Below are 26,090 nucleotides of genomic sequence, written 5' to 3'. Positions count from 1 at the left end.
ATACATTTTCAAAAGTAACCGTCGAAATTTAAAACAGCAATGTATATATATAACTAAGGTGAGGGGACTGGAACCAAGATTAAGCGAAAAACTTAACAATAAACAATAACACTAGAACAGATTAATAAAGCAACAGCTTCTCACTTCCGACGTTCACGTTGAAAGCTGGCTCAAGTTCTTGAACAAGTAAGGATTCTTTGATTTTACAATGGTAGTCTGTTTTGCCCTGCACCAAAATATCAAAGTGTTCCCGCTTGATGTCGATTGGCCTTGACGTGGTCAGCAATGGCTGAAGTATTGTCATCTTTAGCGAGTTACTTTTGAAAATGTATGTTGAGTACATACGAAACGTCAAGTCATAATCAAAATGTGCAAGTTCAATCTGTTTATCACTGCTGTTTGTGTCTTATTTTTTATCAAATTACGATGGCCCAAGAACAAAAGTATTTACGATACAGCCAATTAGTAAACAAACAGAAAAACACTAACTGGGACCGGTTCCTCACAGCTATCTCGCATTTTCCCGCCGTTTTTCTGCTGTGTTCGCAACAAAGGATTTTCGAAAAAAAAGCTTTCTTACCCCTCCCCTGACAGCATTTTGAGGCATATTTGAAATTTCATAAACAGTTTTGTATAGCAACCCAAAGCTAATCTGCATAACTCTGTATTTAGCGCTGTGTCTGGTCGTTGCGGGGCAAAAATATTATTTTAATCATGGGTTAGTCGATCAGTAAAGAAAAAATGTTAGAAGTAGAGGATTTTTCGCAGCGTGGAGATGCTCCGGCATTGGCTATCATTCAAGACAATGCGCGAAAGAAAGCCGTTAGACAAGTTGTTGAGACCCAAGAAGAACTCACTCGAATTCACGAACGGGTTACAAGGGTAAGGAATTTGGTCCAGCAATGCCGACTTCCTATTTTACACCCTCTTACATTTATCCTCTTTGCTCTAATGACTTCATTTTCATCTATAGACTATAGACGCGTACGAGCTGAGCGAAAAATTGTCCGGACATCAACTCGACGACAAAGAAGTCGAACGTATCGCCGAAGATTTTATCCGAGAGCAAGCGACTTTGGAATTTGTGGACGATATGGTGGGCAAAAGTTTTTTACGTGTAATTTTCATACTATAAAGCACGACTGGTGTTCAATCTTTGATTATTGATGTGACTCGAGCCGTAAGCTTGGCTTCAATGCGAAGCCGTCATCTTGTTTTCTCCCTTCATAGCCCCAAGGGAATCAAGAGGCGTCAATGTGAATTGCCTTGCCTTTTTCGCTTTGCTCACTCTTTGTCTTGCAATTTTCGTTCGTGACTTGAGTTCACGTACTGTGCATTCGTGTAGCAGTATAAAGGTGAGATTAAGACAAAAGCAACTTGTTCTTAAGCGTATGTATACTGAAGTTTGTTTCTTATGTAAGATCTTCAGTGAGATCCATGAAGATAAATTTTGCTCACTTGAGCATGATTCAACTGAGTTGGTGCAAGAGTACTCGAAGTGCAACTAACTTGCCACTATATTTTTATCTAGTTTGTTAATTCTGGCGTAATAATTAACGTCACTTGAAAACTATTGTTTTATCGTATCCCCGATTTTAAAAACCATGGCCGCTCAGTATTTCAATGGAAATAAAAACTCTTGCCTACATAGGGAAAATTGCCTACTGCATTAATGTTTTCTCAAATTATTCATTGTAAATATTGGGAGTGTGTTTTTAAGTCATGGGATTATCAGTGCGTTCAGTGTCTTAAGGTGAAAAATTTCATTGTATACTTTTCTTGTTTTTTTTTTTTTTTTTTTTTTTTTTCAACTACATTTACACTTCAGTGATATCTTCGTGGCTGGTTATCTAACCAACTGATCTGGTCAGTCTCATGTTGGCACCTCTTGATCATTTCGTGATATACCAGTCAGGTTTCGCATAATTGTTATGTAAGACTCAATATTACAACTGACCTTACATTAGTGATAATTCTACCTTGTTGGAAATTGTCACCAAAACAAGAGATACTGATAACACTACGTGTTGACTCCATAACAAACCATTTATCACTTACAGGACAGTTCCTCTTCATGTCTGACCTCAAAATCTAATCTTTTTAATTACGTAGAGGGCATCAATTTTCGGTAAAAAGTATGGGTCTATCAATATATGTTTTCTTCACTTCCCTTACTATAAGCTTCAAAAATGCTTTCATGAAATCTTCAACCTTAGGGAGAAGCCTGTTTTAAGTAATTTTTTTGAGTGTGACTGCTCTGAAATGCAATCTTTTGCCAAGTGTAAAGTTTTTAATTTGGTTTTTACAGCAACCCTTTGGTGTTATTTTCCAACATTATTTTAGGGCGTATTGTATCTTGGCTGTAAGTGACTAGTGGCCAGCACATCTGTAAGGGAGATTAGAGAATAGACCTGCCTTTTTGTGATGCAACTTCTAACTTAAACAAATGCATTGCTTATCACCTGTTTTTCACAGACGCAGCTGCTAATTATATTATCAGACCCAGTAGCTAAGCGAAAGGTAAGATTCATTATTGAATTGGGTAGGATCAATCACTTTTGAATATAATGAGGTGCCTTTTGAGACTGGTCAGTATGAGACAACTGGGGATAATTCAGGAACTGGATTGAAATGTGGCTAATGAAATTTACTCAGTGCACAAGTGAGTGAGAGAGTGGCTTTCCCAAAAGAGAATTCTACCTGTTCCCTGGGGGACCTGGTTAAAAAAAAACTGGTCAATGCATGTTCCAACTTAAAATCAAATGGTGGGCATTTGAGCTCAGGATGGTATTGACAGAGGAAATTATACCATGAGGGGGGCATTAGGGCCTCTGGGAAACCGCAAAACCGGAGAAAAAAACCTCCAAAACTGAAAAACCGACGAAAAAAGGCAGCAAAACTGAAAACCGCACACAAACCTGACAAAACTGCTACACTTTCACTTTTGAAGGGGGTCAAAAAGGAAAAACCGAAAACTGCATCAGAGTTTTCATGAAAACCGAAAACTGCATCAGAATTTTCATGAAAACCAAAAACCAAATGCAAAAACGTGTAAAATCCGCAAACCGCTCTGAACATCAAAACCGAAAAACCAAACCTTTTTGGCCCAAAAACCAAAAATCTGATCCAAAAAACAGTCAAAACGGCAAAACTGAAAATCCCTAAGTCCCCCTCTACTATAAGTCTCCAAGTTCTTCTATCCATTTCCTGATTCGTGGTACTGAAATGGAGACAAACTTTGATGTGATGGGCTTTCTAACTTATAAACTGACCACCTCTTTGATATTACTTATAATTAAAAACTGGATCATTGGATACTGTGATTCAAGACTTTTTATTGGCTTAGCCATTATGGTATATGATAATATACCATAATCTAATATCTGTACTTTGTAAAATCCGGTTTCTTCTTACAAAATAAAGTCGAGAAGATTTGTCTAATATCTTGGGGGTGTTTTTTTTGATAAAACAATTATTCCACTCGTGCTTGTTGGATATGAGACGATAGATAGCCAACGAGGCGCTATGTGCCTCGTTGGCTATCTATCATCTCATATCCAATGCGCACTCATGGAATAATTGTTAACCTTCTTAGTAACTGAGTGCAAGGACCATACTTTGGCTGCAGGTTGTTTTTGTACAAAGGCCAAATTATTCCCCAGTGGCTTGAGCAAGCACACTTAGTCAGTAGTTTTTATTATATGACACTTGGACCAAACTTGCTTATTTTGAATTTGCTGAGTTTCACCAATAAAAATATGCCTCTTATGATCATATCTGTGGAGGACTGGTCCATAATAGCAAAATCCATATAGTAAGAACCAATCAAAGCACTCAGATTTACCTTAATACTACCTTGCCACATGATAAGATATATTATTTATGTTTTCATTGTCTTTGCAATCAGTAACTAAAATGAAAATAAAGAATATTTTATTATGTTTGCCTTAGTATCAACAGCAAGTTGCAGTTTTTATCGTTGGATTTGAAAATCTGTGTGGACGTAGAGCCAGGGTAAGTCAGTTACTCTTTGGTATTTGAAGTTTAAACTTTCTTAAATTTGAATGTACAGATTCTTTGATAAACTGTCAAATATTTGTCAAAAGTTGTAAACAGCATTTAAGTGTATTATAGGAAGAAAAATTTAGGCTACTGGCCAAATGATGGAAATATATACTTTTTTTTTCAGCTTTTAGCCCAGTTACAAGAGGTAAGTGCATGCACTACTTCATTCTGTGTATTAAATGAATCCAGATAGTGATTTTGCAACCAAAATTTTGACAAACTTGATGTAAACTTTGTCAGCAACATGACATTTCAGGTAATTGCCATTGGTGTTTGAAAGATAATTTTTTTTTATTACTAGATACATTTTTGATGTTGTACTGTACAATAAATTACTCTTTTAATGCAACGTGATTCTACATTATGGTATACAAACAATAGTTACTTTATTAAGTTCTGATCTGAGTTAACTTTGTCGGCTACAAGTGAACTTCAGGTATCAAGTTGTGTTGTGGGTCCTATGATTGGCACAGTAGGCTATAAACCAGCTTTTGGAGCAATTGTCTTCTTGTGGAAGTCAAGTGATTGAGAAATTTTTTACCCATCTCTGAGTGTAATTACATTTATTTATTTAGTTAAGGTTCTTTGTTTTTTTTGCTCATAGTTTTTCTCACAGAATGGTAGAAATGAAGATCAATTTGACATAGAACCTCCAGACTTTGATATTGAAGATGTTGGTGTGCAAGTCAGGTAATTACTCACTGAAGGCTATCTATCACAACTGACTGTAAGTTTAAGTTAAGAAGCCAAATTGAACTCATTCAATAACTGAACAAGTAAAAAAACCAGATACATCATCGTCAACATTATGGGAAATTGTTTATACTCTAGTAGTTACTATAACACTGAAAACCAGGACAGGCCTTTTAAGCAGCATTTGCTACTTGGCTGAGGAGCAGATTTTACCCATAATTGATGTATATGTTACTGTTCTCATCAATGGCCAAGCCAATATGCTATGGTCATCAAGCTGATTAAAGGGATTTGATGGTATCAACTAATGATACAGTTTTAAATAGCCAGGTGTATCTTTCTTGCTTTAATTTTTCCAGAGATGCCCTGGACAAAGCAGAAAAAGCAACTCAGAGACTGGCTACAGTCTCAAAAGATGTTATCAAAGCTTTAGAAGTAGCAAATCCAAAAGAAACCAAAAAGTAAGTTATAAATTAAAACATCTTTCAAGCCTAATCTGATTATCTTTATGATGCAAGTTTGATCCACCCATCAATAAATGAATGAAAGAATATGCAAATAAACAGAAACATGAATAATTAGACACAAATAAAGACCATTTTGTACGCAAGCTTAGGTTCATGTACCATACTTCCTTTCAAGGCTGGCCTTGCAATCTTGTTTTGATGCAGTAGTATCAGTGGCCCGCGAGGTTGGTTGCTTTATCCCTATTCAATTTATTTTTGCCATGCTTGAACAAATTACAGGATCTGTGCCATCACTGCAAGTTGAAGCAGAAGTTGATTTTACTTCTTAAGACATTTTTAACCAAAAGAAATACACAGCATGTTTATTTCTCACTGGGTGAAGATCACATTTGGCAATTTTTCTTGCATTGTTTGTAGCTTACAAGTACTAGAAATACGAACCCTTAGTTTCCAGAAGAATTCTATAAAAATAAGAACTTATCAAATGATGAGGGCAGAGGTGAGAAACAGGAAACCATACTTACCAATGAAACTAGAGCTGTCCTTTTTAAGAGGATCAAGCTAATTACACTGTACCTTAGTTATTTAACTTGTCTAGGGGTACTTATAGACTGAGTGAACTAGAATTACATTTTGTACCTTGACATTTGGTGTAAATTAATCTTACCTTCCTTCATTAGAATGAGTAATATAACTGTACAAAGCCTCTTCGCCAGATACTTTTTAACTAGTTTCTTTATATATATTAGATAAAGGTGATTAGAAAGCAGTACAAGCATTTTTAACCCTTCCTTTGTGTCAACCAACAAAAACCAGTTAAAAACAAAAGCATAATAATATGGCTGTAATGAAAAATGCCAAGTTTTTAGTCACGTTCCTTTGGAATAGAACGTCATGTTTGTTTACTTTCACTTACTCCAAAGGAAAATCAAGATAAAGGGTTATTCAAAAGAAAAGCTTTTATTTGTGATAACTCAATTAGATTATGAAAAGTAGTAACTCACTGTTGTTATTCAAATTAGGTCATGCTAATCTCTAAACATTAATTAGTTTTGAGTCATTCAACTGTTTGGTATGCATTGGATCAATGCTCATTAAGTGGTTTCATTGTGAGAATCTCAAGAGAGCACATGAGCCTCTATTGTTTTGATGCTAATGAAAACACAGTTGCTAGGCATTTTCAAGAAGAGTCTTCAGATTTCTGTTAAACATAAACCCTGAAGTGATAGGTCAACACACTAGACACAGGCAGTGTCTTTGTGGTATTGGGTTTCATTCTAAAGTGAACACTCCATTTGGAAGAAGGGAAAGTCCATTTTTTTGATATTTGATGGATTATAGATCCAACGGATGATGGTTAGTGTGTTAACACTAGAGATTTTAAAATTGTGAGATCTAGTTGAGTGATCACTTCACATTTTTGTTTATCTGCTAATTAACAATAACTGTAGTGTTTTATCAAGCTGGATATCGATCATTCTCCGATCTGCACTGCATGTTGATAGAAAGCGCCAATTTGAGGTGTAAATACAGTTTAGTCTTTGCTGTATTGTAACAGTTATTTAAGTCAAAATGAATCAGCAAAGTCTTCTAATTTTGTATATATGGTGTAGCTGTTTGTAAATGTTAATCCTTTGCTGTGAAATGTATATTTTACTTTATTCTGTGCCCACGAAGTCAGTGATAAGAATCAATGTTAGTAACTTCCTTGTTGATTGCAAAAAGGAACACTTTTGCTCTTTGATTTCTCTTTTATTCATGGGTGTTGAGATCTAATAATGGTGGAAAGTAGCATGGTTGTGTACTTCACAAAGTGAATTGCATGTCGTTTATCATGTTCTGATTATGACAGTTGGATTCATTTGAGGTTAATTAAAACAGTCTCTGTTAAAACTAAATTAGTTTTGTTTTGTCTTGGTTTATATTTCTCAGGGGAAAAAAGAAACTTGAGAGAGCTCTTCAGCAGGCACAACAAGATATTTTGTCTCTGACTGAAAAACTGATCAGAGTACAAAATGGTATGTTGAGCATGTGAAGCAACCATCAGAGACATATTATTTATTAATCCAGACATCATTGATCCATTCTTATTTATTGATAATTAGTATTCTTATTCGCCATGACCATAAACCTGATATATGTGACCGACTTTTACACCTCTTATTTACTTCATCGACAGCACAATCCAGACTTATTAGACTCTATTTGTTTTTTTGTTTTTTGTTTTTTTGACTAAGGGGAGTATACACCATTTCATTACAAAATTGTCATTTTATCAGACTTTAATAATTCAGTTGGGGTCGTCTGTCTCTATGGTCATTCTGTAGATACTTGTACAAATACAGTACTGTATGACTTCCCTGGCCACACAAAGACTAGAAGCTACAAATAAAACAGTTTTAAAGACCCTTGTGATCTAACCCAGAGTCAATGTTATAACACTAGAAAGACCAATCAATGATTAACATAACTACTTCTGGGCTAATTGTACATGATGTACATGACAATCACTGTAATTGGTTTGTCTTTTTTCTCACAGAGTTCATTTTGTGACATGCAATGAATAAGACTGTTATTTTTTGCACTAAGAATTTTCATGGAATAAATTCAATATAGATCTTGAAGAGAGTGAGGGCAAGATGTCCCAAATGTATAAGTCTATGGAGATGAAACAAGTGGAAATTGAAAGGTATAATTTATTTTTCCCTCCTATACTTTTTAGCAGTACTATTTGTTGTTTTTTGTTTTATTAATAAGGAGGCTAGGTAAAATTTATAATCAGGGCTCTCTTCCCTCTCTTAACTTTTTCTTGGAAAAAGTGAACATAGGTGGTCTCTGGTGGTAAGTTGTTTATACCTCTCTTTTGCAGGCTTAAGGTTCAAGGGGAAAATGCAAAGGTAAGCCTGGTTCTTTTGTTGCCTACAACAAGTTTTCAATGAGAGAAGAATAATTTTGAATTTTAAGAATATAGCATATTTTTTTCCAGCTCTTGAGGAAAACCTGCACATAAAAAATCTTGTTCATTTTTGATTGATGATACTTGCAGAAAGCTAATGAGACAGTCAAAGAGCTGAAAGTAGAGCTTACTGTCAAAGATACAGACCTTCAAAGAGCCAACAAGGTGATGATATTTTACAATAAAATAATCTTTAAGTTACCACTGAGGCATGCATGTGGACTGACGTAAGAGCAAAATTTTCATTAGGTTTTATCTGTTTGTCAGAGTATTAACATCAATTGATTTATGGAGCTTGTTAATTACCAACACAAGGATTAATTTTGCAATGTCTAACATAAGAAATCATTTTAATCACAAAGATTACCGCTGTGTTATTTGCTTTAATTTATAATTTGTCTTTATTAGTCCCTTTCTTGTAGGATATGTTTATGTATATAATTTCTTCTTAATTTTATTTTTGAATGTATTAATTTTTAGACGATTCAAGAACTTGAGCTTAATCTAGCTCATTTAGAGGATAAGCAAGAGAGAGACTTTGAAAGAAACAAAAAAATGAAAGAAGAAAACCAGGTACAGAATATACACGAAAATTTTTCCCTAGAACATTTTCCAGATAACTAATTATAATTAATACTTACAAATGAAATGCATGGTATGTGCATGCACCTTTTATTATCTTACAGTCACGACAATCATGTTTTCTTTACTTTTTATTCTTTGCAGAAATCTAAGGATACATATGAAGAAAAAATTCGGGATCAGCAGCAGTATATAGCAGATCTGAGATCAGGTGAACTTTCAATAAAATTATTTTAATTGGTATAAGGTGATTATTTTAATATTTACAGTTAAGGTAAACTATGTTTAGTTCCCAGTTTCCCTGGCTATTATGCTATGATACACCTGAAAAAAAAAAAGATAATAATAAAAAATGCAAAAAAGGTGTCCTTCTTGATAATTTAATTTTTTTCCACTATGTTTAATAAATCAATCAATCAATCAATCAGTCAATCAGTTAACCAATCATTGCCTATGCTGATGTGTACTGCTTCAGAATTGAAACAACATTATGATGAACAAGTCAAGGAATTGGTGGGAGGCCATCAGAGAGAACTGACCAAAATTCAGAGTGATCACAAGGTTGAGCTAGATAGGATGCAAAAGGCACTTGATGTGGTAAGTTACCATCATTTTGAATTTTTATTTTCTATAAAATATCCCAAATTTGATGCACATCTGTGATTTTCCATCTCCTTCGATGATGAGTTTAATTAAGACTTTTTGGGTGAGTTGTAGTCTTAAAAATAAGTTGGGAATTTCCCTTAACCTTTGAAACCAAAAGTAAAGGTGTTTGACTATTTACATTCAGACTGCATGTACACACTACATGTATGTGAGTCAGCCTCTTGTCTCCAGGTAGTATACGATCATTAAATGATTATATTTCACTAGAATTTAGTTGTTAGAGAAGTTTTCTAGAAAATTTATTCTGTTGACATGATTGACACAACCTGAATATAAGTCATTTTCAGAGTCCAGTGAAGACAGAAACTCCTGTGATTATCTGGGCTTTTAAATGCACCCTCCCCTTATTTTGAATTATAGCTTTTTTGTTCACATTATGATCACACAATAACAGAGACTGGCAATTACTCTCTTGGCAGGCAAGAAGAAAAAGTGAAGAGCTTAAAACTGAGTTATCAGATTCCAGCAAGCGTAACTCCATAGCAGCTGATTCTGGAAGCAAACGAAGTAGTCTGTTTTCACCAGAGAGTGATTTTGGTGGAGAAACTCCCCGAAAATTATCAATGAAGTCTTCAGCACAGGCTGTCAGACTCTTGAACAAAGGAAAACAGAGTCTGCAGGTAAGGACTTAACATTGTACACATATGCATGATACAATGTTAAAAAAAAAAGAATCAATTTTATTTTGGTCAAATATTACTGGGCTGTTCCCACTATACTATTTATATGTACTTGCAGGTAGATAAACTGAGTTTTTGTGTGCTGTTATGATATCCCTTTTTTCACTTAGGGTCGTTTGGAAGTACATGTGTGCTTTTGTCAAAATAATGCAGAGGGGACTGAAGTCCCTTGAGGCCACATTGCATGGTTATGTACACTTTGTGGAGTCATTGAGTAGCATAATGCTCTGTTTTACTACAGTTTTTATCCTCTGTCATGCAAGCTGTATGTGTATTCCCTAATACTAACTCAGTTCCTTAATGATTGATCAATTATTTGATTTAACCTCAAACAAATTTTAAAAAATGTTAGTATTTTCACTGTATCCGAGTTCAGCTTAAGGTATAAAATTTTAGCCAGGTCTAATTTTACAATTGTTTGCTGTACTTTTGTCAAAGATCTCTATTCAATCAAAAGGTTTTTGTCTTTATTTGATGGACTTTCAGAGTGATGGAGGATCAGTTTCAGACCTGAGTGACAGTTCCTCTACTCCAATAAACAAGTCAACAACACCGACCCAAACATCACCATCTGTGGAGATTACTCAAGAAAAACCTGGTGAAAGCCCTTCACGGAAGTCTTCTCTTTCCCATAAAGAATCAAAAACTGACACCAAAAAGAGCAGTGCTAAAGAGAGGAATTCTACAGGGACAACAGAAAAACAGTTGAAATCAAAATCCCCAGATAAAACACCAGCCACTGTCGAACCATTTGAGAAAACAGACACAACGGGGGAAAGTTCTGAAGTGAAACAAGTTGTTACAGTAGAGGCAACAAATAGTCAAGGTAGTTCATGAAGTCTCATCCATCATTAATCTTAGGGTGGAAAGTAACCACACTACAAAATGTTGTATGTTGTATTTTGCCCTCGATGGAACCCGAGCATCCCACCACCTTGTTGTAAAAAATTATCCCTGAAAAAAGTGTTGTAGATAGTTCAGTCCAGAGGGTTTTAATAAAAGCTGCTGGGTCAATGGTGATCTACCGCTGCCTCTAAAACCTCTCAGTGCCATCTGTTTAGTCAGTGGGCAGGCTCTTGTGTTTGGCTTACGTCTTCTGGCCTCTTTTCTGGACCCAGCCGCCTTTTACACCTTTGGCAACCGCCTATGGAAAAAGTTATTGGAACGTATGCCAGTCGTTTAGCCGATTTCATTTGTTTGCAGCCTTACTCAGTTCACATTTTTTCCCTTTTTTTTTTTGTAGCTTATTATTTTACCTTGTGGTTGATTCTTTAATTAGGGTTCTACTCTATTTGGCTACCCTCATGGATTAAGTAATATCTTTTAAAGGGAAAGGCATTGATTTGTTACCTGGGGACATCTCTTACTAATGTATGGTTTCTTGAATTCGTTTGTCGGCACATTTCCAGTTGGCTCTGTGAAAGTTGACATGGTCGACATTGGTATTCAAAGTGAGACGGAAGACTTGAGTGATAGCGAAAGTGCTACACAGCAAACAGGAAGGAAGCCCACCGTATTGCAAGTTGTTCCAGAAGTTGAGGAGGAACACGAGGACGACGATGAATTGGTATACTGTATTTCAGATTTTGAGATCATGGATTTACTTCTTTTTTTTTTTTTTTAAGGAATGATTAGTTATTCGAAGTATACTGCATCGGTCCTGAAACTACATCCAACGCTTGAACTCCTAAATGTGATTTAAAAGTCCTGTTCATTCGTTACTCAGGAATCGCATTGCATAGCTGGTGGAAGTGGGGGAAGCGGGGGGGGGGGAGGCTGTGTGGGGGGGGGGGGGCAAAAGAATAGTAAAAAAGTGCGATAGGAAAAATCTTAGTCTCTCTATTGCAGCTGGGGAGAAGAAGAGCTGGAAAGACCTGCAGTCGACTTTCTTTGTCTAGCGAGGGTTACACAGTATCTGAAATATAAATTGCTTTGCCTCAACTTGACCCTGACGTGACGTTTTTTTTCGTTGTAGGAATCGCGATCTCAAGTTTATCTCATAAAGAAACTAGAAGATTACAAGGTCAAGGTTAGACATAAATGAACGCGCAGCATTTTGTGTGGAGCTACATTTACTTCTTTGACGCTTTGTACAATATTTCATCTATAGATCTGATCATGCATTGCTAATTTAATTCATGAGCCGGTCTTTTTTGCTTCTTCTAGGCACAGGAAAGGCAGAAAAAGCTGGAACTAGAGCTTGCTGAATTAAAGAACAAGGTAACACACGTAACCCTTTACACCCAAACTTCAGTATATCCATATTCTCCATACTGTTATAAATCTATACATTTTCTATGGTTCTGACAAGGAGAATTCTGTTTACAAGCCAAGAGCTCCTTCAGTTGTTGATCATTTCCTCTATCCTCGTGACCTAAATGTTTGCTTCTGCAGTGACTGTTCAGCAGAACGTGACGTTGTGTTACATCTACTGTATTTAGATATGAGTGACAGGGATCAAATGTCTAGCGCTTTTTTGGAGTTTTTTGCCTTGTTTAGACCGAGTATTCGCCATGGAGGTTTTGTTTCTCAGTCAAAATAAAGCAAAACGTTGAGTTTAACCGCGGATGTATTGAGTCGTTCTCAACAGTGACATTGTAAGGAGAAATCAGCTGCTAGTCATTCTTAGGGTTAAAGGGTAAAAAGGAACGGATTAAGAATGTTTTTAAATTTAAAAAAATTGTCAAACCCTAGAATCGGTTGGCTATGTGACACTTAACAGTTGATAATTAAATTGCTTCTGTTTTTTTTTGTAGTATATGATGAAAACAAATTCTTTGAAAAAGCAAAATGAGGAGTTTCAAAACAATTTTATGAAGGTGAGCAATGATTTTAATGAGCTTGAAAGTGCTATTTCGCTGTCTTCCGTGAACTCCTTTTCTTTTGTAAATATATATCTAGTCATAGGAAATTTAAAAGCCCATAACGATCTTAACTTGAATACTCCTTTTCTTCTTGACCCTGTTTTTAAGACATATTTGTTTTTTCATGTGATGTGTTCAGCTCATCCAGAATTGAAGTCAGAGTAACTCATAATTTGTGTGGGGTGGGTGTGTTTAAACATGTTTGTTGAATCTAACTCAACAGGAAAAAGAAGTGTTGCTCAGTAGGATTAAAGATGCTGAGTTACTCAAGGTAAGATCACTCCTTTACAGTCTTCTCTTTTGAAGAAGGTCTAAATGAAGGGTAGAGGCGAGGCTGAACATTTTGTAAGCGATTTGAGTTGGAAAAGACAAAATTGACGTTACTTCTTTTTGTTCTTCACTTTCACCACAGGAACAAGCAGAAAAAGAGGTAACCAGCAGTGAACAGTCTTTAAAAGCTTTGTCATGAGTTTTGAATCAAATTGATGATTTATTGCGTTGACAACAATGCTAGTGATAATATTTTAAAACAATTTTACTTATGTGACGGAATTTTTCTCTTTGTTAAAAGAAAAAAGTCAGTTCGAGTTTTTTTTTACTTTAATATGAAATTGTCAAACTGGCAGGGCACAAGTCTCGTCTACGAGTATGATGTGCAATTTTAAGCGTGTAATTTACATCAGGCAAATCAAGATAAACATGAAAAAAAAATCAGTAGTCGCCTTTGTTTCTCGATTTATCTGAATGCAGTCTATTTTAGTCTTACCGAGTCCCGTATTGGCTTTTCTGTCTTTTTTAAAAGTTGTTCTCCCCCTGCTGGGCACTATTTTTTAATTTTAAGATATCTTCTATTTTGATTTTTTAGGCTGAACAGGCAGTTCTGCAGCTGGTGAGTTTATTTCTGTTTTACGTCTTTTGCAGCAAGCGGGTTAACGAGTTTTATGAAGTAGGTTTTACACGAAAAACGCAGGAACATCAATTGGGAAAACAAACTAAAAGTCTAATGGAACGGATGACAAGACGCACCCTTTTGAAACCAATAAGTTATTTGTAAAGTGAATTGAATACTAACACTTGTAATATTTTTTTATTTTTCAGGAAGAGATCCTCTCCGAACAGGAAGAAATGGTAAGAAAACGAACTCGATTTGAGAGGCCACCTTTAGGAAAGCTGCGAGTACCTGCTTGAAGGGGCTTTAACCACTACCCCAAAGACTGACAAACATCAAATTTCAATTTCACCAATGAATCATACAATAAAGTCATAAAAATAATGGAAAAGATCGCCGACTGAAAAGGTTCTTGATTGTCAAACAAATTCTCTTTGTCGGTGCCAATGGAAATGGAAGGAAAAAAGTATGGAGAATATACTTACTGAACAGAAGTTAGGGTGAGATGATTCGCGGTGAAGAACCTCAGAAGAAACGTTTTTGTATCGTTAAGTACAGAGCACGAACTCATTTGTGCTGTGTTGCAACATGAAGACAATGTTGCTGGTCGTGTGTTTGAACTTTGTTTCTCACAAATACCAAAACAAAGTATAACCAAATTACCTTCAGTAATTTGCCTCTCTACAGCGGTAAACATCTACAGGAAAATTTTCATCGAAACCGCTTGGAGGTGGTTACGACCTTTGAAAAGCGGTTGCCGCCTCATAACCGGGTTTATATTTGAGAATTGTGTTCAAAGCTTCTATGGAACGTTGGTACTATATTTCCTGGGCATGGTTCGATTTAGTTTCTTTTTAGCGGCTTCTTCAGTGCCCACCCCCCTCCCCTCCCCCCCCCCCTTGGGGAAAGGGACGGGGAAGACTAAGAACATATTTAAAAGTACATTTTTGTTCACCCACTTTCCAACCTACTTGTACCTAATGAAGAATTTTTCTTCACAGAGACAACTCAAGGAGATAGGTCTACGGGATAAGCACGAAGAGCAGACCATGACTGGCTTGTCACTCTACGACAGACGTGAAGAGGAAACGATGACAAGCAACTCGATATTTAACAAACAAGAACAAGAAACCATGACTAGTAAATCTCTGGCAAACATGCGTGAGGAACAGACTATGACCTCCATGTCTCTGGGGACAGACCAAGAACAGGTACTTTTAAAAACAGTTACTCTCCTTTCTATGCTGATGTCTATCAGTGGGCTAGCATGGCTTCAACCTGGTGTTTTTCAGGGACAACGTCAACTCAGTAATTTCCAACTCCAGGTTATTTAATTTTGTCAGAATTCATACTCTGAGGTTGAATCATCGAGACTGATGATGGTTTCCGAAATTTCCCAGCTAGTGAGACCGTCAGTATTATAGAGGTACCTACCCTTCCCCTCTTCCCGCCGGTTTCTTCCCTTACTGACTCGAGTTCTATTCTGATTTGTTTCCATTGCAGATCAGTGATTCAAAGAGGCATCAATCCGGGGGCAGTCAGTCGTCGCGCCAGTCATCTGCTCATTTGATAGACAGTAGAATACAGGATCAAAGTGCCGAAAGAGGTCTGAGTCCACGTGACAGTGGTTTTGATGGAGCCGCTTCAAGTCTCAAATTTGACTCAAGACCGAGTTCATCTACCGTGAAGTTTTCCTCAGATGAGGTTAGCTACTAGCGCCTGTTGTACTTAGAGTTATTTCGTGTGCTTTTGAGAACCGTGTGCAAGAGAGTGAAACGAATAAACTTGCATCTCGTCTGCACTTACGAAGCTAAGAAGGTAAGCTACGACGCCACACCTTGGGAGCGAGGTGAATTTTTATAGGGTTCGTGTTTCCCGCAGAGGATTTATTTCATGAAATAAATTTTATGCGACCGGCGGATAAAAATTAAGTAAAGCAATGATCCTCGCAGGGTGGGAGCGAAGCAAGTGGTGATGCTTAGTTGGTAGTAGCGCCCAACTAGACAAGCTTCAGTACAATGAGCGAAATGGCTGGAGTTCAAACCCTTTACCGACTTAGTCCTCTTCTTTTGCAGCAACATCCTCGAGAACGGAAACCAACGATGCTGTCTCCCCCTCAGCAGACAAGACCTGCCATGAGTGCCAGGGCTCGTAGGCGGCTCATAAACTCTGCTCTTGGCGATCATCCAGTGGCTCAAGAGACAGTGCGGACATACGAGGCAGTCCTGTCGTTTAGTCGTAACATTACGCAGTGGTTGGACAGCGAAGGGCTTAGTGAAGAAGCTGACCTGGTGAAACGTGTACAGCCTGTTGTTCTCAACCAGGTGAACTGGAAAACTATTAAGAAGTAGTATCTGTAACAATACTTGCTGTAACGACTTCCTGGTTTCTTGGTTGTAAAGTCTTCCCTTAAGAGATTATTTCTATTTTATCAGTTGCTGTGGGCATGTTTTTGCATATCTTTTTGTTTGGTATTTTGTTTGTTTGTTTGTTTGTTTGTTTGTTTTGGCTCTTATATGCCTAGCGTTTCGGTAAAAATTCTCTCAACCTTTAATGTATTAATAAAGTGTTTGACTCGTGCCTTATCTCGTCGTATATTTGTACACAGGAAGACACAATGCAGGTAATAGAGTGTCTGCCGGAGATACGTGGCAGTATTGACCAGGTCAGTGCAGAGAACCACAGTTGTCGTCCACCAACGCACCTACATTCTTCCACAAGAAAATATATACATATTGGTTTATTGTGTAAATACACTTAGCTTTTATTAGTCTACAGTGACAAACACTCGTAAGCTAGTTTTCAGGTATAACACATTTGTGTTAGTTGGGTAATGAAATTTCCTTATACAAGTTTTGTTCAATAAAGATGCAAATGTTTGATTTTCTCTCTATAATACTGGTGTTGTTTTAGATTCTAAATCAGGTGGGCAGTGTTTTGTCCAGTCAGCACCTAGCACGATCCATACCTGTGGACATGAAGAGTGTAGGATTAAATTCCCCGGAACCGAAAACGCAGCAAGAATGGAGACCGAAGAGTTTTAAGGTGAGCAATTATTTGTGGCTTAACAATTTTTCATCATGGTTGCAGTGAAAAGGAACCTTTCAAAAGTATTCTTTAAAACCTCAAGGGATGAATTGATTCACTATAATGGTCACTATCACAGCGGTGGATTATTATTCATTTTGTTTCCTTTCGTTTCTTGCTTCATCTTAAGCAGAAGGAAGACTTAGGAGACGCATCAAGCATGGAATCCAATTATGTTAAGCTGCTGAAGGAATACAACGATTTGGCTGAGGGTTACGAGGGTCTTCAACGACACCTTGATGAGGAAACCAAGTTTCACCAGGAACAAACCAGTCAGAATGTGGCAGTCATGACTGACATGCAGGACACGATCACACAGTTGAGGAATCAGCTGGCAGAATTGAGGAGCACACGGTCCGCTTCATCGGAGGTATGTTACGTCCTAGTAATTTAACATCCTCACGGAAAGTTAGTTTAAAGTTAAAAAAGTTAAGGAAATAGGAAAGATGTAAAAGATCTGTTTCCACCGCCAGAGGGGATTAAGGAAAAAAAAAAACGTAGTCTCATTGAAGTGACATGCTGATCGCTTTTATGAATGAAAGGGTTAACATTATTTGCTTAAATCTCTCGTGCTATTTTTTGACCGATCACATACTTAATGGCTATTACGCGTGTAAGGCATGCCTCCAGCTGACAAGGACTACTCTTGACTGTGTACTCAAAGTCCAAAGTAACCAGTAGTAGCTCGTCATGTCAATTAATCTTTCGATTGTGTTTGTTGTCGTAGCGTGCAAGTTCTTCCATCATGTTCACACGACTCGACGCAGAGAGAAACGGAAAGATCCTTAAGCGTGCTGTGAATGAGAGGAGATTATCCGACAGCAGCTTCTCTGTGATCATGGAACACATGGACAACTATGTTAGTTTACCGGCAAAGAGATTGGCGCATATTGTCAGGCGGTATAGTCACCACCGAGCTATGAAAAACATTGGTAGGTTTGCAGTATTTTTTCTTCTCCAAAACAGACGGCGTGGTGCAAAGGTCCTAACTCGTCCCGCAACGGCGCGACCGCGTGTTAAAAGTAACATACGACTAGGGACGAGTCAGTCACAGATCCACTCTCTTCCTGTGGGCCCGCATTTCAATTCAGCTGGCGTACAAGACGATTCAGGGTATCGTAGCACCTTAAGAAGAACCGCAAAAAGGGAAAGTGAATCTTGATTTGTTTTGAATCACCAAGAGCAGTGTTAACAGCAAGGACGCCTTGTTATTTCTGACAATAATTGATAGTTCTGGGCTCCACCTGTGGGCGTGGATAATTCTGGTTTTACCTCCCAGTTTAATTCTCTATTTCTTGCATCGGCATTCTTTTAGAGAATCTCATCTCTTCAAGAACAAAATCCGAAAAAGATCGGTTCTGTTGATGACAAAAGTAAAAAAGAAACCTATAAATTCGGCTATTTTTTTGTCCAGATATTTTACCGAATTAGGGGGTAAAACGATGCCCTAACTGACCTTGAATGTCATATCTTTTCAGAGCAAAGTTTACAACAAAGTGGTAGTCTTGACGAAAGCGTGTTTTCAACCCTGGATAAAATGGAAGCTTTACAAAACACTCGCGCTCAGAGATGGGGCAACCAAATGGACAAGTATGCGTTCGAGCGTGAGCAACTGGCAGAGCAGTTAACGTCCTGTTTTGAAAACTTGGAGCAAGAGACAGGGATCTTTCTCATCAAACCTGTTTATTCTCTGAAAGGAAGGTGAGAAAAGAAATCTAGACAGGCAAATTACAAATAAAAATTGAAATAAATCGTTTTACAAGTGGATGACGTAATGATGCTAATAAGTAAAATGCAGTTGGAGAAACAAAATCCTTAAAAAACGGAAATCAGGCTTCTAGAGATAATTTGGATATATCAACAAAGTTGAAATGGTAAATTGGCCACCGTAACGATTACAAAAGCTGACGTATCGAGCGTTAGCCCTTCGTCGGAGCGAATAGAGGAATTGTGGGTTGTGTGTGCTTTTAAAGACAGAAAATGGAGCCACTTTATTGGTGGGAACATGGCAACGAGAAAAACAAGAGTAAATTAGTGGAATGAAAAGGGTTCGTTGATCCCTGTGGGATTTAGACTGCCGGTTTGAAAGATGAGCTTTTGTTCAAGATTTTTACGGCTTTCCGTGCTACCTAAGTGTAAGGAAAGACTGCAGATTGCCATATGTTTCTTAGAATGATCAGGCTTCTAGAGAGATTGAAGCAGTGCCTCCCAGACATCATTTAGGCTCTGCTGTCAACAGGCCTTTACCCGACGTTGGCATACTTTCACTTTTTAAGCGAGTCCAAGACAGTGGCTTGTGATATTACGAAAATAGTAATGAGGCCACATATCGGGAGAAAGGCAAATTGTGCGGGGTTTTTTGTTCGTCTTCAACCGTATGTTTAAGTCGATTACTTTATCTCAACAGATCTGAAGTGAATGGTGGACATGTTGTGGCCCAGAGGAACAAACCCTCCCCAGTACCACCCAAGCCCAGCGGTCCAGCAACCCCTGCACCAACTCCATGGCAAAATTATGGATCCAAAGCACCAATATCAGCAGGGCTCTATCGTGATCTCACACAAAGTTCCCTCGCTAGAGCTGGCTCCTCAATCCCTGCAGTGGCTCAGTTGGAGGATGGTACAATGAGGATGAAGGTCACACAGCCCATGGACAAAGAGGGCCTGTTAAGCTCTTCAGCTGGTGTAGCGTGGCAGGCGTCCAAGTCCCAAGTGTTGGGTTCTCTTTCAACTGCTGTGCAAATCAGTACGCCTAGAATTCTAGAGCTGGACGTTAATCGAATGATGATTGGACAGACAGATGTCAGGTATGTTCTAAACGATTTCTGGATCTGTTACAGGACAAGCGTCTTATCGAGCTCATTACTTGACGCATCTTGATCCCCAGCGGTCAACTATCCAACAGCTTCAATTATGTGATTCTTGAAAGTGTTTATCGTTTAAGCTTATGGGAATTATGTGAATCACCCCTTCCATTTGTAGAAAAATAGACAACTTTCAACTTGAAGAGATCACAGCAATGCAAGCAAGAACATTTCCGTTTATTTAGAACGATTTTGGAATACGTTGTTCCTTTAGTATGACCTAGTGAGTGTCGTTATTCTTTATTTTTCACCACAGTAAGCACATTTTCCCTCCTGATGACTCTGGTGAAATGACAGGCTCCGCTGTAAGGAGTTACGTTACAGTAGAGCGACCATCAGGTGGTAAACAAATCCGGAAAGCCAAGCAAGTTAACCTAGGTGAGCCGATCAGTTAAACGGACGGAAGTCAATAACTGGCTGTGTTTCATTAAACTAATATGTAGTGTTTGAATAAAAAGGGCCATGAACCGTTCATGGCTGTCGTGGTATATTCTGTGTTCTCTCTGTGCAGGGCTCGACACTAACTTTTCAACTTACTAGTCAGGTGGCAAGTGACATCTTAAATGTTACGACGATTTCAGTTTGTTTACTAGCCAAACTGGCTGGTGGAAATGGAAAACCACTTTCCAAAACTGAATTTCTACTAGTCTGGGGCTAGTGGGCTACCGTTAGTGTCGAGCCCTGTCTGTAGTTTCCTTCCCAGACACTATACTTACGTGCACAGAGTTCATACAGAGTCATTAATTCGCATAAAAAATATGGAAATGTGCATTTTGAGAACGTGGGAAAAGAAAAATTGGGAAAAGATGTCGTGGAGTTTCTCCAAACTTCATTATAATCTTAATTACTGGGTGAAATATTTGTTTGGCAGCTGAAGTTTCGCTCATGTAGATGACTCACGCCAAAATGTGTTGTTTGTGCAGTGGGGGAATTTTTCAGTTTGGGAAAAAACCACAACCACTTGTGTGTCCCACCCGTGTGATTTGACCGATAACCTTTAGTGCGGATAATGAGAGTGATGATAAGGAAATAGATTGAAAAGGAGCTACTAATAAAATGAGAAGTTCATTGCCGGAGAACTGTTGAAGTTACATTTGTTAACCTATCAACTGTAGTGACACATTTTCTGTTTATTTTTTCAGCATCGCAGAGTTATTCTTCACCTAATAGTGCTCCAGACAGCAAGCCTCTGGGCCGTCCTCACAGTGGTCCTCAGTTGACACATTACTCTCCCCTCCCTCCCATACACATGCCCAAGTTACGCCAGGAGTCTCGGTCAGGCAAGTCACTTGAGAGTGAGACTGTAACCCATTCAGATGCTGGAACACCTGTGTTGGGGACGAAGTTTGAAGGCACCAGACCCAGTACAGGTGGAGCCATTAATGGACAAGACAATCATATAGGAGTTATCTCTCCTGAGATTTTACCTGTTAGATAGCGACGTTTGAACCTCGATTGTTTCTGAGTATTAAAATAATAAGAGATGTAAAATGACTTTGTAAAGAAATTTGCTTTATCGTCAGAGGTTCGTAATCTAATTGTTTTAAGATTTCGTGCAATTTTATTTTTCGCCTTGGTAGTCGGAAAGGGACATATATTGGGCCATATTTGCCCACTGTTAGTTAAGAATGGTAGAAAAGACACCATTTAACGGAATTTTTAACTCTCCACCAGTACGAAGTTTGTATCTAAATCCACTTCTTACAGTGGTGTGAGATTCCAAAGAGTTACATGGCCTTTCGAAAGTTGTCCTGAGATCTAATGAGAATGCGATTTTGGATGAAAAGAACTCAATTACCTGGCAGCACACGTACAAAGTCACAGAGTTCAACCTAGACGAAGGGTACTACGCTGCACGGTTCACTGGCTTGGTGGTCGCAAAAACGTATTTGAAGCAACAATACCTTTTGCGTAATTCTTAATGGTTCAAAAAGATGTAGAGGAGGAATAGACGTCATAGGGTAGCAGAAGGTTGCTGAGCAAGATTTCAAATGGCGGCATCTGCAGCGGATTTTAGACTCTTTTGAAGGCAAATATCATGCAGTAAGGAAGGTCTTAAGAAGTTGAAAACGCAGTCAGTGTCAACAATGTATGTATAGTACCGAAAGAAAAACTTAAAAGGCTACAAGAGAGTGATTGTGAAAGATTATTGAGTGTAAAAAAGTTATCTTTGTTATGAAACTAATGTTGACACTTATGGAGAAAGAGAAACGAAACTGTTCACTTGGTAGGCTACAGCACTCCACCGGATCAAATCTTCCGGAGACTCTACTCAGTAAATAACAGTAAAAGAAAACAGAATATTATTAAATAGAAAAAATATCACTGTAATTGATGTTGATGTTGTTGTGATACACCTATTGATCCTATGTAGTGAAAATATATTTATGGCTACAACTTGCCGGCACTAGTTTATCGAACTCTTAAGTCATCGCTCAGGCTAAGAAAGCGAAAACAAATCGCCGAATCACTTCATTGTGGCTTTTTCTCCGTTTCAGCGCTTCTGATCAATTTTAAAACAGTTAAATAACTCTCCGGCTGTTCGGCACTTAGACTACGCGACAGTCATTGCGCAAGTTTCAGTTTCTGTGAGACTCAGGTGAAGGTTTGTCATTGTTACTTATTTTCATCGATGAAATCCATTGGAGCGCGAGCACGAAAATTTTTACACTGCGCAGTCTAATAGAAAGAAAAAGAAGAAGAAAGTTCAACTGCACATATTGATAAAGTGTAACGAAAGAACATCATTTATTTCAGCCGTGCCCTTTGATTTCCAGAACTGACCAATTCTCTGTACCGAATGTTGCCGATGTAGGAGATATTACTGCCATGGTGCTTAGAAGAGATGAATACGGCTGGTTCCCAAAGTGGCAGCTTGATCGAGTGAGTGAATAGTGATTGATTCTCTTCTCAAGGGAGTGCTAAACAAAAACGAGACAATTCGCTGAGTAAATGTAGTCCGATTCTCCGTCGAGACTAAATGGGAAATTTAGTCTTGACGGAGAGAAATCATGTTTATCTCTACTTCCATTCATGAGTGCAAAATTACTCAATAGTCTATCAAACTAAGGCTTGCCATGTGAGAGACGATGCAACAGTTTCAAGGGGACCTTCACAGTAACCTCCAATAGAGGTCCTACACTAACGTTGTGCTGATCTTTTAAGACACGTCAGGGTATTCTGTCGTCTAGAAAAAGAATAAATAGATTTAGGCGTGCGAGACTGTTAAATGTTTCCAAGCATCCCCTTCGTCATGTCAGTTTAGTCCTCTATGTGCCTTGGCACATAACTTTATCGCTACTTAAAACGGGTCATTTTGAGGGAAGTTTAACAAGACCAGTTAATTCTTCCTGCCATACCTTCATGGCTATCTGACATAGCAATTACCAAAAATGATAACTTTGCAACCCCCCCCCCCCTTCTTTACATGTTACAATAGCATACGTGGAAACAGAAGTATAGGGATAGTTGAAATCGCTGACGCACAATTACCTAAGTCGTCAACAGGAACTTTCTTGAGATGGCTGTATATATTAGGTTTTAGACAAATTTTAAACTTTCTTGAGTCCACTGGCATATACGATTCTTAGATAATCGACCCCACAAGCTTTACAGCTTCAACAGTTATCCTATTAAATAAAGTTTTTGATTGATTGGAACTCGTTCCCAATCTCTGACGTAATTTCTACTTTAGAAGAGAGGAGAGAGGGGCGAAAACTGAAAATTTTCTTCCTCCAATTCATCAACTTTTGTTAATTCCGAAAAAGCATATCATGTGTTACAGACTTAAAAATTTTTCATCTCATTAATACTAAAATACTTTTCAGCAGTAGATGTGAATGGGGCTCTGAAAGGATACAGAGAAATTCATTGCTTTTCGTTCGTGTTGAAAGTCCTTGTCAAAGTAAGGAACTCTCAGAAGTGACTGTTTCTCGATAGAGTGACTGGACAAAGCCTTACAGTTGGTTTACAATTCAAGGTATAAATTTTTTCTTGGACATTATCTGTTTGCCTCGAACTTTGCTCTCGGAAATCTGTTCACTTTCCGGGATAGATAATTCAAAATATCCGACTGTTTTTTGGCGCCAAAAGGAGGCGTTTGTCTTTTTATTAGTGGTACACAATCACATAGATCTCACTGCCTCAGTAGTTAAGGTGCTTTCCTCCCTAATTACTATATCATTTGTTACTAAGATCCAGGCTGGATCTTTCTGAAACTTTCTTTGGTATTTTTTTCCAGTTACTCTAGTTTCCGGAAGAACAAAACCAGTGGAGTTTGTTTTGGACTTACGTTGATACATATTAAAAAGTATACTGCTGTAAATTATACTCGCAAGGTATATCGATAAATTATCAGGGTTTACTATAAGATCTAAAAAGAGGACTTCTGTTTTCGTTTTCGTTTTCAGTTTTAAGCTTGCAATTTGTGGATCACGTCCTGTAACACGAATCTCTGGTGGTTCCGAGGCACTTCGAGGAGCCTGGCCGTGGTAGGCCATGCTGATATTCACAGTTTATGACCGTGCAATGTTCTGTGGAAGTTCCTTGATATTGCCCCAATGGGTTCTTATCACAGCTTACTGTGTCTATGAAAAGAAGGCGTCAAACATCTTTGTCAGGTATAAAGCGTAAGCGATGATACAGTGACGAAGAACATATAGCTGCAATAAACTGGTTCGAAAACCTTACTTTAGAAATGGCAGTTTCCATTGTTTTCCAAATAACTGAATGATGTACAACTTGAAAAGCAACGCTGCCTTTTTACGTAGTGCGTATTGGTCAGTTGCATGGTGCGGGATGCAATAGATTGGATGCAGGTTGTTGGTCAAAACTCCACAGAAGTATGAGAAAAAATAAAAAGACTTTCAACAACTGTTCACAGCGCGAAAAAACTTCCCGCTCACGTTCCAAGCCCCTGAAAGTGTTTGGCACCAAAAGTGCCCCGTTCTTTAGTGGCTCATAGCTTTTTTTCTACTTTAAAAGCGAGTTGGACTTTGTAAAGTGATCCAGATGTGTCTCTATCGCTAACCTGGAGCAAGTCAGGTCGTTCTCATCCCCTCACTGTGTTCTTTGCATGTTAACTCGTCTCACACTTGGTGGTGGTAGTTCGTTACCTTTGTCATCCACTGGTCGATATATGATATATTTTATTTATTTTTGATCAACAGGCTTGGCGACTACCACAGGGTAAAAACCCTTGGCACAGAACAACACATCTCTGTTGAAAATATTTTTATTCTATCTGAAATACTATAGGCCGAACCTTTTCTCTAACGACTTGGCTTTGTTAAAGTTAACTCGCCCCGCCAATTTGTCTCATTGGGTCGGTATGGTTTGTCTTCCAGATGAGGATTTGCCTTTGCCTATTGACCAGACAGGATGGGTTACTGGTTGTGGCTACCTGGAGATTTCTTCAGGAAACTAAAGCAAGCTCCCATCCCCTTCGTCCCAAGAAAAAAAAATGCACCGCTGATCATCCAAAAACAGCCCCTGATGAATCTATGCTATATGCTGGTTCTAATATGACTGGTGTCAGCGGGTGCCAGGGTGATACTGGAGGACCTCTCGCGAGAGAGGTTTGCGGAAAGTGGTGCCTTGAAGGTGCATTTAGCTGGGGAGCTAATCGCAAGCCTGTGAATGGATACAGGCATCACATGTACTCTAATATTAGGTACTTGAGAGAATGGGTTGATACCGTAATAGGGGAAGATCAATATGCATAGAAAAAGAACTTAATGCAGAGCTTACGCAAACATACGATACTTCCTATAAATCACCATATAGCAGACATCAGGTAACTTATGGGGACATCTCAATTACATTATTTTAAACTAATATGGGTTCTAACGGTTTATATTATACAATTTTGCACCAATCCGCAACATTGGGTGTCATTCAGTAAGAAAAAGTGACTTTATTTAAGTTGTAGTTTCAATTGAACAATACAGACTTGTTGAACTAAACCGCGTAGAACTAAGCCAGGCAACGTAGAATGCAGATGTAAACACAAGATAAAAAAAACGTGTTCTATGACGCCCCCTAGTTGAAATCAAAGAGGCGCCCCAAATTAGAAAAGATCATCGAAAAAAATCCTTACTTACAGGGCTAGAGAATTGACACCAAGTTTTCATTCACAAACCAAATAGTGAAAAGTTCCTTGAGGACGTCTTCGTCGGAATATGGGCCTCACCGAAACACATCGCCACATTATGGCCATATTGCAAAGGTCAAAACCTCAAAAGAATTATGGGTGAGTCTGCGTATATAAAGTTACTTGC

The 26,090-nt window shown here is 38.1% G+C and overlaps 1 protein-coding gene and 1 pseudogene across 3 annotated transcripts; both read left to right on the top strand.

Annotated features, from left to right (window-relative positions):
* Nucleotides 1–635: 635 nt before the first annotated feature.
* Nucleotides 636–22,143, top strand: LOC111336104 (uncharacterized). 3 transcript variants are annotated; one of them, XM_088740582.1, is made up of 35 exons: nt 636–882; nt 974–1,096; nt 2,476–2,520; nt 3,952–4,014; nt 4,190–4,210; nt 4,670–4,755; nt 5,118–5,219; nt 7,158–7,243; nt 7,842–7,914; nt 8,095–8,122; nt 8,272–8,346; nt 8,662–8,754; nt 8,908–8,974; nt 9,239–9,360; nt 9,849–10,049; nt 10,596–10,935; nt 11,519–11,676; nt 12,085–12,138; nt 12,276–12,329; nt 12,866–12,928; nt 13,197–13,244; nt 13,386–13,403; nt 13,839–13,862; nt 14,072–14,101; nt 14,864–15,073; nt 15,366–15,566; nt 15,938–16,186; nt 16,471–16,527; nt 16,776–16,907; nt 17,080–17,319; nt 17,677–17,881; nt 18,428–18,650; nt 19,357–19,755; nt 20,069–20,190; nt 20,955–22,143. In XM_088740582.1, exons 1-35 carry the CDS (start codon nt 742–744, stop codon nt 21,248–21,250), a joined length of 4,449 nt encoding a protein of 1,482 aa, XP_088596708.1. In that variant the 5' UTR covers nt 636–741; the 3' UTR covers nt 21,251–22,143. The 3 variants fall into 3 exon arrangements, with proteins under 3 accessions (XP_088596708.1, XP_088596711.1, XP_088596716.1); XM_088740585.1 differs by having other exon boundaries at nt 637–882; nt 17,083–17,319; XM_088740590.1 differs by lacking the exons at nt 636–882; nt 974–1,096; nt 2,476–2,520; ... (2 more) ...; nt 4,670–4,755; nt 5,118–5,219 and adding an exon at nt 6,423–6,581.
* On the top strand, nt 21,441–26,052 carry LOC148741413 (CUB and peptidase domain-containing protein 1-like; annotated as a pseudogene).
* The last annotated feature ends 38 nt before the right edge of the window (nt 26,053–26,090 follow it).

Source organism: Stylophora pistillata, chromosome 1 (genome assembly GCF_964205215.1).
Source record: "Stylophora pistillata chromosome 1, jaStyPist1.2, whole genome shotgun sequence".
Classification (NCBI taxonomy): domain Eukaryota; kingdom Metazoa; phylum Cnidaria; class Anthozoa; order Scleractinia; family Pocilloporidae; genus Stylophora; species Stylophora pistillata.
The sequence above is the reverse complement of the archived record's forward strand: the minus strand, read 5'-3'. Positions and strand labels throughout refer to the sequence as shown.

Excerpts from the sequence above, each read along its gene's own strand:
- LOC111336104 (XM_088740582.1), top strand. The coding sequence starts at position 742 with ATGTTAGAAGTAGAGGATTTTTCGCAGCGTGGAGATGCTCCGGCATTG. Across the intron at positions 4,756-5,117 it reads GATGTTGGTGTGCAAGTCAG|AGATGCCCTGGACAAAGCAG; the intron begins GTAATTACTCAC and ends TAATTTTTCCAG. Across the intron at positions 16,908-17,079 it reads GGAGACCGAAGAGTTTTAAG|CAGAAGGAAGACTTAGGAGA; the intron begins GTGAGCAATTAT and ends CTTCATCTTAAG.